The sequence below is a fragment of the Corvus brachyrhynchos genome, unplaced genomic scaffold (assembly GCF_000691975.1).
Source record: "Corvus brachyrhynchos isolate BGI_N302 unplaced genomic scaffold, ASM69197v1 scaffold97, whole genome shotgun sequence".
Taxonomy (NCBI): Eukaryota; Metazoa; Chordata; class Aves; order Passeriformes; family Corvidae; genus Corvus; species Corvus brachyrhynchos.
In genome coordinates, this window is record NW_008239758.1 from 62,644 (window position 1) to 75,307 (window position 12,664).

Below are 12,664 nucleotides of genomic sequence, written 5' to 3' on the forward strand. Positions count from 1 at the left end.
GGAGTTATCTGGACACAGAGACTGTTTCCCTGTGATATAGTGCTGGGTTGTCATTGATGAAGACAGCTGAAATAGAAAATGCTTGTAAAAACATGTTGAACCTACAGGTTTTGTGAATTTGCTTTCTAAATTATCAGTGGTTATTAATTTTTTAAATACTTAACCTGTACTTCTCGTTTTTTACTGTTACATCATCCAGAGAGAAGATTAGGGAGTGCTTTGTGCGTCTTTTTTTTTTTTTTAGGTTTTCTTTTATGTGGCTGTTAGCAGCATTTGTACGTAATTCAGTATTAATTCAGTATGCTCTAGAGCTTGTCAATGATGCCAACAGACTGGGGAGCTCCTTTTTTGTTAGTATATAGTTACATGAACATGTATTTTCAGCAACGAATTTGGTTCAAAATCAGTGTGTGAATTTCTGCCCCAACTGCTAAATGCCTTTGCTTCTGCTAATTTATTTTTGTGATCTGTAAATCCAGTTTGCTGAACATAAATCAACAGCAAACATGCACATTTTGATTTCCTTTTAAGATGTTGCAGTTCATGTACCCAACTGACTATCCTTTAGCTAGTTAAATCAATACAAGTGAGGGGTGATGACCTCTGGCTGGAAGGGGGAGTTTCTCACATGGTCTTTGTTGCCAACAAAGTGTGTGATAAACAAACTGAACTGAGATAAACAAACCAGCTCTATTTTTGCATCTTGCTGTGCATATTTCACTGCATCCAAAATGACAAGTAAGCTCTGTTTGAACTACCTTGGTTTTTCATCTTTCTAGCTAGTATTACAATTCTCATTGTAGTATTTTTGCTTATTTTCTTTTTGTTTCTTTTAGTCACTCAAGGGAGATCTTGCCACATGTTTGACCTTTACTGAGGTGGAGAAGAAATCCTTTGATTCTCAAAAAAAAAATCTTGCTGCAGAAAATCAGCACTTAAGAGAATCTCTAGAGAAGGAAGAAAAAGCTTTGGCCTCACTTCAGGAAGAATTAAGGAAGCTAAGACAACAAATTAGAAACTTAGAAGATAAAGGTAGTAGCACTGAATCTATTGTAATAGAAAATCAGAAACTAAGGGAGCATTTGGAAGAAGAAAAGCAAAGAAACAGCAATTTTCTCAGGCAAAAGGAAACACTCTTTGCAGAGGCACAGATGTTAAGGCGAGAACTGGACAAAGAACGTCATGTTACAGAAGCTCTGAAAAAAGAACTAGAACAGTTAAGTTCTCGTCAAACACCTGACAGTGCTACTGATGATGATGAGACATTAAGAGAAAATCAAGAAATAGAAACTCTGCGAGGAAGACTGGTAGAACTGGAAAAAAAGCTAAACTTTGAGCAACAACGCTCTGACTTATGGGAGAAGCTGTATGTTGAAGCAAAAGACCAAACTGAAAAAGAAGAAATTAATGAAAATGGACAAAAGAAAGGTGCTAAAGGGCAAAGTAAGAGTAGAAAGAAATCAAAGGAGACGTTTTTTGGTTCAGTTAAAGAAACTTTTGATGCTATGAAAAATTCCACAAAAGAGTTTGTAAGACACCATAAAGAAAAGATTAAGCAGGCTAAAGAAGCAGTGAAAGAAAACTTGAAAAAATTCTCTGATTCTGTAAAGTCTACGTTCAGACACTTCAAAGATACCACAAAAAACATCTTTGATGAAAAGGAGAAGTCATCGAGTGATAAAAGATATGAGGCAAGCAAGAAAGCTCGAACTTTTTACCGAGACCATAACTCCTACGAGAATCTGAAGCACATGCATTACAGGGGACCTCACATGCCAAAAGAATCCAGAAATGGAAGAAAACATCATTTTACAGCATTTGAAAAAGATTCGAATTCCCAGAAATGTCTCAATGATCATTTGTGTAATAGAAAACATCAGTTTGCCCTAAAGGGCTGCTCTGGTATTTTTGAATGCGCTCATCAAGAATTCATTAGTCTCTTTAATAGAGTTTCGGATCCCATCAGGGTGGATGAATTTAATCGGCTAATGAGAAAGTATTTGCAGCAAGTTGTACATAACTTTCATCATTGGAGAGAACTAGAAAATTTCATCAATAAGTTTTTTCATAATGGATTATTTATACATGACCAGATGCTGTTCACTGATTTTGTTAATGATGTCAAGGATTACCTGGAAGATATGAAGGAATACCAAAGTAATAATGAAAAGGTTTTTGAGGATTTGGACAAATACGTCTACGGATACTACTTCCGTCACGATAATTCACCCCAGTATGGACCCAGGTTTGTTTCCATGTTTCCTGAACTTGGTAACACAAAGAAGTGGTTTTCATAAAGACAACTAATGTCCTTGTTGTAATGGATGGTCTTAGAGCAGGTATGCGTATGTATGTGTGTGTGTAGATATATATACACACACATATGCTAAAAGAATTTCTGAAGGACTTAATGGCAATATTAGATTGTGTTATATAAAGTGGATCTGTAGTACATTTTACATAAATTTTGTGTGTGTACATAGCACAATCTGATGTTTCTGCTGGGTTCTTTAGAAAACTGTAACTGCCAGTAGGATTTCCTTAGACTGAACAGCTCTGATTGCCCATCTGATGGAATGAACAACTCTCTTGGAGAATTAACTAGGACTTCCTTGTTGTTCTTTGCTGAATGAGGTTTTTAGTATATTTGAGGTGTCTCCGAGTCCTGTTCTGGCAGATACATTTCACTACTCTCCTGTAGATCAGTGTAATATTGGGTCAGTCTGTATGCCCAGAGCAGAGCTCATCACACAGCAGGCTTTAGTTCAGATCCTGACCCTGCCTAAATTTTGTTCAGACTTGCTTACAATGGCCCTTGGTGTGGATTGTTTCCTATGTTCCTTTCCTGGATCTAAAGGTGTTCTCAGGTCTTTACAGATTTACACTTGAATTATTTACCATTTCATACCTTTTACTGCAGCTGGAAGTCTGAATTATTAACTACTTTGGGGTTACTAATTACGTGAGGTAGCACTTTCTCTTATTGAAAACTGAACCATGAGGGTGACAGTTCTATTAACAGCTACCCAGTAGCCTTTTTAATATGGTTTTGGCAAACACATAAGGTTTATGATTTTATTTATAGTCCATCTTCCTAATTTACTGTTAAGTGAACTTTATTTTTAAATACCTAATTTGTGAGAATTTCAGTTTGCAGAAAAACCATTTCAAATTCTTTTACTGATAGTGTTATACAGAAGTTTGTGACAGCAGCTGCATTTTTTATTTTTAGAAAGCATTTCTTTTATATACACCATCTTATTGATGATTTAAACAAACAAATGCCTCCTCTATTTTTCTTACAAGCTAAAGGACTACTTAATACTAATTTTGTTTTCCCTGAACCTCAGCATGCTAAAAGCTGTACTTGAAAATGTAATTGTGTTTCAAAATGCTTTTAGTAGTAATAAGCTTTTGTTTACTCCTTGCAGTCGACCTAAAAGACCTTTTACACAAACTGAAAATTCCAGACACGAAAAACAAGCTCAGAAGTACCAACACCGTAATAAAAGAGAAGGTAAATGGCATAAACATGGTCGCACTAATGGAAGATACATGGCAAATCTTGAAATAGAATTGGGGCAACTACCCTTTGATCCAAAATATTGAGTAATTTATTTTAAAAATAAGATTAAAATTCACATACTCTCTGGAAACTGATAGTTTTTCAACAAAGCAGTGAGATGCAAGGTTTTTTCTGAATAATTTGATTTTTACACATTTTTGTTAACAGGCAGAAGTCAGGCTTTCTAATTTGCATATTCTGTACTGTTGCTTTAACTGTTCTTTGGAAGTGAAGATAGTTTGGGTGCCAGCAGTATTGTTGCAGAAACTAGGCATGCAATGACCTGTGTATGAAAAATATGCTTAATTGCATTCCATTAGAGTAGTTAAAGCTTGAGCCATGCATAATGTACCAACTACTAACTCCAATGTTTGATATACTAACTTCATCTCATCCTTCAAAAAATAGGTCTACATCGTGGTAATGTATTTGCTAGTGTTTTGTAACCTTATATTTGCTTCCTGTCTTTGGGGGGGGGTTCAAGAGCCTGTTGAATTGTGAAGAATTTGCTGTGCTACATTCTAATCAGTGTGCTGATTTAAACACTTGAAATGTCTTGCATATCTGCATATTGTAGAAGAAAAATAAAGAGACATTGTGGGTAAAAGTCTTTATTTATAAAACAAACTCAGCACAGCTGTACAGTTCCATAAAAATGGTCCACCCTTGTCTGTATTTTATTGCTTAAGTATTCATGTGGTAACTTTGGTCTTCCCAATGTTTTCTAGTGTTGTAAGGAAGATCAGCAACCCCACCCTGCCCTACTGCTACTCAAGTTGCCTTCAGGAGGAGGGTTATGTGTTTCCAGGCAGCCACTGGCTGCCTAATGGGACTTCCGATTTGACTTCCCCAGCTTCAGGCTCACTGCTCTCTCCTTTCTGCAGTACAAGGTCTTCTAAGCATAGCTACTGCTATGCAAAACTGATCTCATTAGGTCTGAGGTCTAGACACTGATCTTCAGGGATGATTCATTTCAGTTTTTCTCCTGTAGATGTAGATGTGGCTTCCAACTCGTCCTTGAGGTACATGAGTATGAAAGACAGTGGCTGTTTTCTCATAGCCCCTTAAAGCTAGAAATGGTGATATTTCCTGTAAATGAACATAAATTAATTTCCACAGTAAGAAAATACAGCTGGAAGCATAACAATAGTGTTCCAAAGTCTCCTGAAAACTATCAATTCAACTGTCCCTGGGAAGCTTTATCCTTTATTTTAGGAAAGCCTGCTAGAAAAAGAAGTACCTATCCTGTTTGATTCTGTCCGGTGTGGATATTCACCAGCCACCGTTGTTTGAGTGCATGGATCTTCATTAAAGATTTGAGGGGTTAGAAGGTACTGTGACTGCAGGTGGTTTTGCTTTTTATTGTTCCTTACTTGAAAGTGCAATTCCTGGGAACAAATGGCACATTTGTTTTAATATGGATTGAGAAGAATTCCATAAAACATTACTTTGTGGTGCATAGAATTCGCACAGAGGAGAGGGCATATGTAAACATCAAATATATATTACTGGAACGATATCAATGTTATCCCCACTGTAACATATCAATACTCTTATTACAGAGTAGAGGGTTCAATTTTAATATAAGCTGTGTTTTAAAAAGTTGTGGACAACAATTTTCAAAGATTTTAACTATCACTCTTCCCTAATTTATTTTGTAACTTATCCTCAGAAGTAGTTTGTTTCAGCTTGCAGTTACCATACCTGTTCTAGCACACTGAAGAGAATCAAGTGACTGGGTAATAACGTGTCATTGTCAAACTCCTTATGCAGCCAGCCAAGTGGGTTAGAATAAAACACATCTGCTTCATCAACGTAGCTCTCGTTGCCAGTTAGGTTTGGGGGACACTGAAGGAATCTCATTTTTAGAGGACAGTGAACATGACTAGGGAGAAAACCAAAACCACACATTTTGTGATAAACTGACCAGTATCAGAGATTTGAAATGACTCATCACTTTAAAAGATACCTCAGTCAAAACCAAAAGATTAAATTTTTTCCCTCACAGTAGTAGTTTCTTCCCTTCAGTACTTCATATGAAAGCAATGTAGAACAAGCAGATTCAGCTCCAAACTGCTGGGACGCTGTTGTTAGCAGTTAACAGAAAATACATTTATCTTAATAAAAATACCATCTACAGAACATCGGTTTCTTAAAAAGGTACTTTTCCATATCAGCTTCACTATTTATATCTGCTTTAACGTTTTGTTTAGTTGCCAGGATCTACTGCTAACCTTTTGCAGTGACCTCAGTCACTCTATGTCGTAATTACCTTTCTTTACTGCCTAGCAGCAGAAGTAAAGGTAAAATTAATTCATTTTGATTGTAACAATTAGTGTTTAGTTCTGCTACAAATGTTACCATAATGAAGCAGTGTGACATACTTGAAGTTGTTAGACTTACTGCATATCCTCATACAAAGCTACTTTACAAAAATGAATAAAGCTTAGATACTGAATTTTATTCTGTGCTATAAGCATTTGGCTTATGTCCCCTATTCACTTTATATGAACTGTATGAAAAATCAAAACAAAAATACATTTATCTACCTCAATTTATTAAGTCTCGGAAAAAAGAAATCTTGATTTCTGATTAAGTGTTTGGATTTTAATGTAGTGCACTATTAACTCTATTAATACCTGTAAAATGGAGTAGAATGGCACGGCATCAGGATGAAGACAAAAGCTTTTGACTGGTGAGGGTTATTGCAGAGCTGCTGGATGTGACTCATAACATCCAGAGTGCCTCGCTGGTGAACCAAGCCTGTGTACAGGGCTGGAAGTAAATTGGATAAGAGCAGGAAACTTGCTGCAGATTTCTTCCATGCTTTCAGGTGTTTCAAAGAATATCCTATAAAAACATTTCAGTAAGTTTGGGAGATAAACAATTCACAGATTTTTGAAAGTACCCTAATATAGTGGAAACCATTACTCAGTCAATAACAATACTTTGCTTTGAGATACTTTACTACAGTGTTGAGTTTTTACTCTTTGAATGGAAATTCAAAGGTTGGACTTGGCCCTTTTAATTTTTGGATTTAACAAGGTAAATCTTAAGCCCCCATCTGTCTCCTCAAGTACAGAAATATGAAGTGCTTTGTCTCTTTAATTTCTTCTAGTGAAAAACAGTCCATTCAATAGTTTGGACGAATGATATATGGCAATTTACTGATGTGTTCTGATTCATGCAAGTCCAGGTAGAGCCAGAATAAATGGTAACTACACATGCATGGCTGTGGTATTCTTTTTCTCCAAAATGCTGAAAACTACAGCATTCCTTTACTGTTATTAAAGTTTGAGCTTCTGGCCTTGAAAGAGCGTATTCCTCCACTTTTTTCCCCATCTCCAATCACCGCCGCTTTCCCCCACTTTTCTTGAAGGAGCTAATAATGGGAAAAGGCATTTCTTCTGGGGGGAGATCGTTGCAGAAGCCCCTTAGATGAAGATGGCACAGACAATGAACATGGCACAGACACCAGCTTCATGTTGCAGCCAGTCTGAAAACCCTTTTCAAGTCATGTGCTTGTCAGTATCATGAGAAAAATATTTTATGTAGCTTTGTGACACCTGTACTGAATCACAGAAAACAAGCTACAAGGCATGTTCCAGAAATCAGTAACAAGCAAATTTCAGTTGGTCAGTTCTGCCAAATTGTATCTTGGATGAAGTCCACAAATCAGTTTGTGGTTTAAATAAAATTGGTAACATTCTATTATGGGCATTTTTTTTTTTACTGCTTTTGAGAAACACACTTGGCTTATGTTTGTGTGCTTGGAAATTACTTTGAAATTTATGTGGGGGGTTTTTTTTCTGCTTTTATTTTATAATGTTTTGAGCAATTGAGGCCTCTTCGTAACCATGGAGTGATCAGAAGTAACTTCTGTAGTTTTTTAAGTGTCCAACTGGATGATAATGAATTGATAATTGTATAGATGACCTCATTCCCTTACAGACATGAAAGCTGAGGGATATTCAGTATTTTTTGTTGTTTGATTGGAATATTTCTGCATGTAAGGTAGAACGGGTTCATCCTGCTGCTAGTGAACTATGCCAAGGCTTATTATGTATTTGATTTTAGCAGAGAGCAAAATTATTGAAATAAGATGTACTTTTGTTTAGACTAGCAAAACAGGTTAAAGAAAACTACAGTGTTCAGTGATTCATCAGTTTTGAACTTGTATTTAAACTGAAGCTATACAGCTTCATGTTCCAGAAGTTTTAATCTTTATTTATAACATCTGAATCTTTGTAACATCTGAAAAGAGTAGTTTAATTTTTTTCTTGCATAATTAAAGGCGTTTGTCAGGCATATTTGAAAGTACTGTGTGGAGGAATACTACAAAGGAGCAAGGAAAAAGATTCATTCTAAGGGGGCAATGCTGAAAAGTTAGGAGTCACTGACACAGTTGTCATGTTTTTGCTAAGGATTCTCTATCTGTGCTATAGTCACTCGCTCCTTCTCATGTTTTTTCTTTCTCTTTTTAACTAGCTGTAAGAAAAGGCTAGGCTAATTCTAAGAATCCTTTGTCAAATACCTACACTAACCATTAACAGTCTCTCTCTGGGTAAAAGTTATATCCAGATAAGGTTGCAAGACATTTGAAACCAATGCTTACCACAAAAAATCATGCAGAATGGCAGTACTGGGTAGATGAACCTGAATTCCTTATGGCTCAGTGTGCTGTAATAAAACATACAATGCTACATCACAAAACTTAAGTGCTTCAGTTCTGTTGACAAAATGTGTTTAGGAGCACAGAGGACTCGAAGAGCAGGTGCATGTGTTAAGAAGCTTTTGGTATTGAAGCAGTTAAGAATAAAAATCCAAGTTGTCGCTTTTTAAGACCATAGTAAGTATACTAGAATTAAGATTATTTGGTCAGTTTAAACCAAGTACTGGAAAAAATTCCTGGCTACTACAATTAAGTGGTCTGGTTCTTTGACAACTAGATGTAATTTAGCCAGTACTTCACCAATCTGTTTTCTGTAATAAGACACAATAAATAGTGTGGATGAAAAGCTAAAATTCAAGTGCCCATTTTTATCTAGCAAATTAACAGTCGCCCCTGCTAATACAACATTACACAATTTCCCATGCCAACTTTTGGGGCTTTTTTGGGGATTATTGCAACACTCATGTCCTGGGAATCAAATGACTAAGGAAGGTAAAAAAATCCTAAAGCCAACTTCCAGTTTTGAGCTGGAGTGTAAGAAGAAATGGCATTTCTGGTCTTGCTACTGTTTTGCTGTAGTCTATTACTACTTGAGTATAATAGTATTTACTGCTTTGTATTTATTTATTTGCTGTATTTTTTCTTGTCTGAAAGTGTCTCTCCTGTTTAATCTACAGTTAATTCTGATGCTTTAGAAAAATCTTACCTTTTCTTAGACTTCTGAGCTTAAAATGAGACATACAGCCTTATGATAGTTAAGAGCTGTGTGTAAACTTGTGAATGGAGTAAGTTTTAGAGGTCTAAGAACCTCTCACCTTACTGGATATGCATTAAAGAACCAAATGAAATGGTGTTTTCATTAACAGGCTTCTAGTGAATACAGTTTTCTGACTAGTTTTGGTTTTGCTTAAACATCTGCTTGAGTGTTGGTTTGGGGATTTTTTTTCTTTCAATTTCCATTGCATTTCACGATGAATTATTTTATTCTTTAAAGGTCTAATCAGTTCTAACGATACATATTGGTGCCAATACAAGAAGCAGTATTACACAAAATTCTAGAAACAGTTTTGTAACTGACTGCATTTCTTGGAGCATTTGAATAGTTTCAAGTTTTCTATCACTTAACCTGAATACTATGCTGCTTTGTTCTGGAGGGGACATGAGCTTTGCAAAGAACACAACCAGTGAGAGGCAGTAGTTCTACTTAGGAGGGATTACCTGTACACCAGCACTGTCCAAATCACTGCCAGTAGAAAGATGCAGTACCTTCTTGGTGCCAGCACACAGCCATGAATAAAGAAAGGCAGATGGGGACCCAAGATGACTGGGAGTCCCTGAGTGAAGTACCAATGCCAAGGATGAGAGCCGTAAAACGTTGCCAAATTCTGCAGCACGTTGAATTTCAAGAAGTTCAGCTGAACCAGTACCCACTGGGAGATTGGGGGGGGGGGGGGGGGAAGTTAAAAACAAATCCAAAGTCAGAACCAACAGCTGCACTGAACTACAGTCATCGCTGGCCTTAAATGATACATTTTTACTCCTACTTCAGGGGTTTTTTTTCCACTAAGACTCATCATGGATTTCCTGTATTCAGCAATTATCACAGAAGTGTGTAGATTTGTAGTTTGTTGATAACTGTTGAGGACTGAGCAGACTGATTGATGTAGCAGTCCATCATTTGAAATAACTGAGAAGTCAGTGTTGAAAGGTTTGTGGCTTAGGATATAGTTAGAGATCACAGCCCAGACACTGTCACAGAAACAAGAAAAGTCAGACAAGTCTGAAACATCCATCAATGCTAAAATACTAAACCCCAACCTTCTTCCAATAAGTCAAGTTTAAAACAGCTTACCTCACCAAAAAACACACGGTCAATTATTAAAGAGGTTCCTACTGTGACCAATCTGCAAAAATGGAAAGTTCGTTGCACTGATATTGCCTGAATTGCTTTTGTATCTTCTCCAGATAGCTGCCAAAACTCCTATTCCTAGTATTTTTAAGATTATCCATACTCATGGCCCTTGTACAGTGGCTACTTGCCATCACCTGGTATCCTTGACACAATCCCAGATTAAACTGGAATGCTGCTCATATCTCACCATCATGAAATTTTTCCTAGTGCTTTTTTGCAGCATATATAACAGTTTAAAAAAAGCATGCCACTTCCTTAAACTTCTGCAAAAGGACTCTATTTGTTCTCTTTTTTATTTACATGATATCAGCTTTTTTGGCTTGTCTGTCTTTGCAGTGGTAAAACCAATCTTAAGATGTAGCTGTGCACAGTCCCAGTTAAATTCAGAAAGAACTTACCCAACTGGAATACACTTCTGTAGGATAAGGTCTGCTTTTCTCTGTTCTTGCAAAAAATGACTGAAGACCAGAGGCATCCACGGGATAACAGCAGTGGGACGAACAACAACTGCAAGTGCTACCAAAGCTAAATATTTACAGCTAGAAGGAAGAAACATAAAAAACCCAGAAGCTTATCAAAAGGTCTGGTCAATTCTTTTGCAGACAGTGACATTTCAACAACTGTCATGTCTCTGGCCAAAACTTTTTCATACTGGAAGTAACTTTTATTCTCTGGGTGCAGAAACCCTGTTTTGCTTGGAAGGCTGCAACTCTAGAATTGCTTTGTTAGCAATGGAGTTGCTCACTAGAGGTACGTACTTTAAAATAGTGAGTGGTAAAGAAAACTGTGACCACAAATTCACCGATATCTGACCCCAAAAAAGCTTTTATTATCTTTTCCCAAGTTACTACATATTCTAGTCCTTTAAAGTTTAAAATAAAGCTTCCCACAAAGTCACACTCTGCATGAGGAAACCGGGGAATAGTTAATTTTACATACCAGCTATAACATAACCTTAAAAAAATATTTAGAGGAAATACCAGAGTGTTCCTTCCATGAGACAGAACTCTTGCTACATGAATGAGGGGGCTTTGGTTGCCTTACATGTTAAGAAAAAAAGTTATCATTTTAAACAGTATCAGTAGATTGGTGTCATCCCAAACCAAAAATCATCAGTACTGCTAGGAAGAAGTTTCTCACCTGTTCCCCATCTTGGAACCTTTTATCGGATAGTAGGAAAGAGCAAAAATTGTAAGAATAGTCTCCATGGTGTTTGTTAGAGTTCTGGTACAGGAGTACCATGTAAACCAGGAACAGAGCTGGCAGAAGAGCTGAAAATAATTATGAACAACACATTAAAACAAGTTCCTAAATGAAGGTGGTAATTCATCAAGGTGTGACTTAAAATTTTGTTCTTATTTACACTGCAAAACCACTGTTTATTAACATGCATAATTTTATAAAGGCTGTGACTCACCACAAACTTTGCTGTTTCTGAATTTTCAAGGTGCTGCACTAGTGAGTAAAGCTTCACATCAGCAAAAGCAGCCAGCATTGCCTGTGCAAGCCTAGGGACCCAGATCTGTGTAAGCAGAGAGAAAATTGGAACAAACCAAGTTAAATTCCAAGTTTTAGGAGATCACTACTGAATTACTGAATGACTGTTCAGGTAAGAAAATAGTGAATTAGTGAATATTCTTTATAGCCTTCTATGATTTAACAAATGAAATAGTAAGGTCCTTGGGTAAGGATAGTATTTCTGCCAAAAAAAAAATGTCTAAAGTTCAACTGAAAGTGTTCAGAGATGGCAAGTAGAATTATCTGCCATTCATCTCCAATAGAAATCAAAAGGAGCTGTTGTTAGTTATTTGTTGTGAGTTTAGTACAAATATACATTGCTAAACACTTTGGAAAACTGAACCACTGGGCAATTATGATGTAGCTGCAAACACAATCAGTATGAAACTCCAAGACATTGATGGAGGCCAAGAATAATCAATCCTCTGCAGTCACAGGCATCAGCGCTGTGCCTGGAGATCTATGAATGAGTTCTGCCCCCATGCAAAGTCAGTGGGGTCTCTGTGCTCACGTATCTCTAATTGCCAGACTCAAGGCTTTGCATTTTACCTGGACAAAAATAAAAATACACTGTATTTAAATACAAGGCTTTAAAATTGAATTTTAGTAGCAGATGCGCATTTTTTGATTATACTCACCAGCAGCTGAACATTATCCTTAGCCAGCAGCTGTAATGCTTTGTACATGCTTGCAAAGATCAGTGGGTACGAGTAGCCCCTTAGGCTACTTGTCCATTCCCAAGTCAGGTAACCATAATTATGAATATTAAGGACAGATCATGACCAACTGAAACGAAAAGTTTCACCCGAGACATCTCGGTCGAGACCTTCTGCCCGCTTGGGCCAGAACGGTGGGGTGTTTGTTGCTGGTCAAGCCAACACCTTACATGGAAAGCCGTCCCCGAGCGCTCCCCCGCCCATGGCACCGCGGGGGCCGCGTCCCCTCCGGCCCGCGGGCAGCGATAAGAGGGCGCGGCGGCCGCGGCAGGGCGGACGGA

General features: G+C 37.3%; 2 protein-coding genes across 6 annotated transcripts in view; one reads left to right on the top strand and one right to left on the bottom strand.

The window, feature by feature from the left end:
* The window catches only part of CCPG1 (cell cycle progression 1), a 24,605-nt gene extending 17,329 nt beyond the window's left edge, over positions 1-7,276 (top strand). For 3 of the 5 annotated variants that reach the window (XM_017742629.1, XM_017742628.1, XM_017742630.1), the window contains 2 exons: positions 837-2,245; positions 3,432-4,172. In XM_017742629.1, coding sequence (XP_017598118.1) covers positions 837-2,245; positions 3,432-3,609 — 1,587 coding nt within the window. In that variant the 3' untranslated portion in view covers positions 3,610-4,172. Of the gene's footprint in view, positions 1-836; positions 2,246-3,431; positions 4,173-4,293; positions 4,663-4,780 lie in introns of those variants that run through there. The other 2 variants (XM_017742631.1, XM_017742632.1) reach the window with 2 other exon arrangements.
* PIGB (phosphatidylinositol glycan anchor biosynthesis class B) lies at positions 4,161-12,633 on the bottom strand. Its single transcript, XM_008639996.2, has 10 exons — positions 12,306-12,633; positions 11,567-11,671; positions 11,290-11,420; positions 10,548-10,688; positions 10,090-10,141; positions 9,456-9,667; positions 8,181-8,245; positions 6,205-6,415; positions 5,270-5,450; positions 4,161-4,654 (listed from the first exon to the last, which is right to left on the bottom strand). The coding sequence occupies exons 1-10, from the start codon at positions 12,351-12,353 to the stop codon at positions 4,523-4,525; spliced, it is 1,278 nt and encodes a 425-aa protein (XP_008638218.1). The 5' UTR covers positions 12,354-12,633; the 3' UTR covers positions 4,161-4,522.
* Between the last annotated feature and the right edge of the window lie 31 nt (positions 12,634-12,664).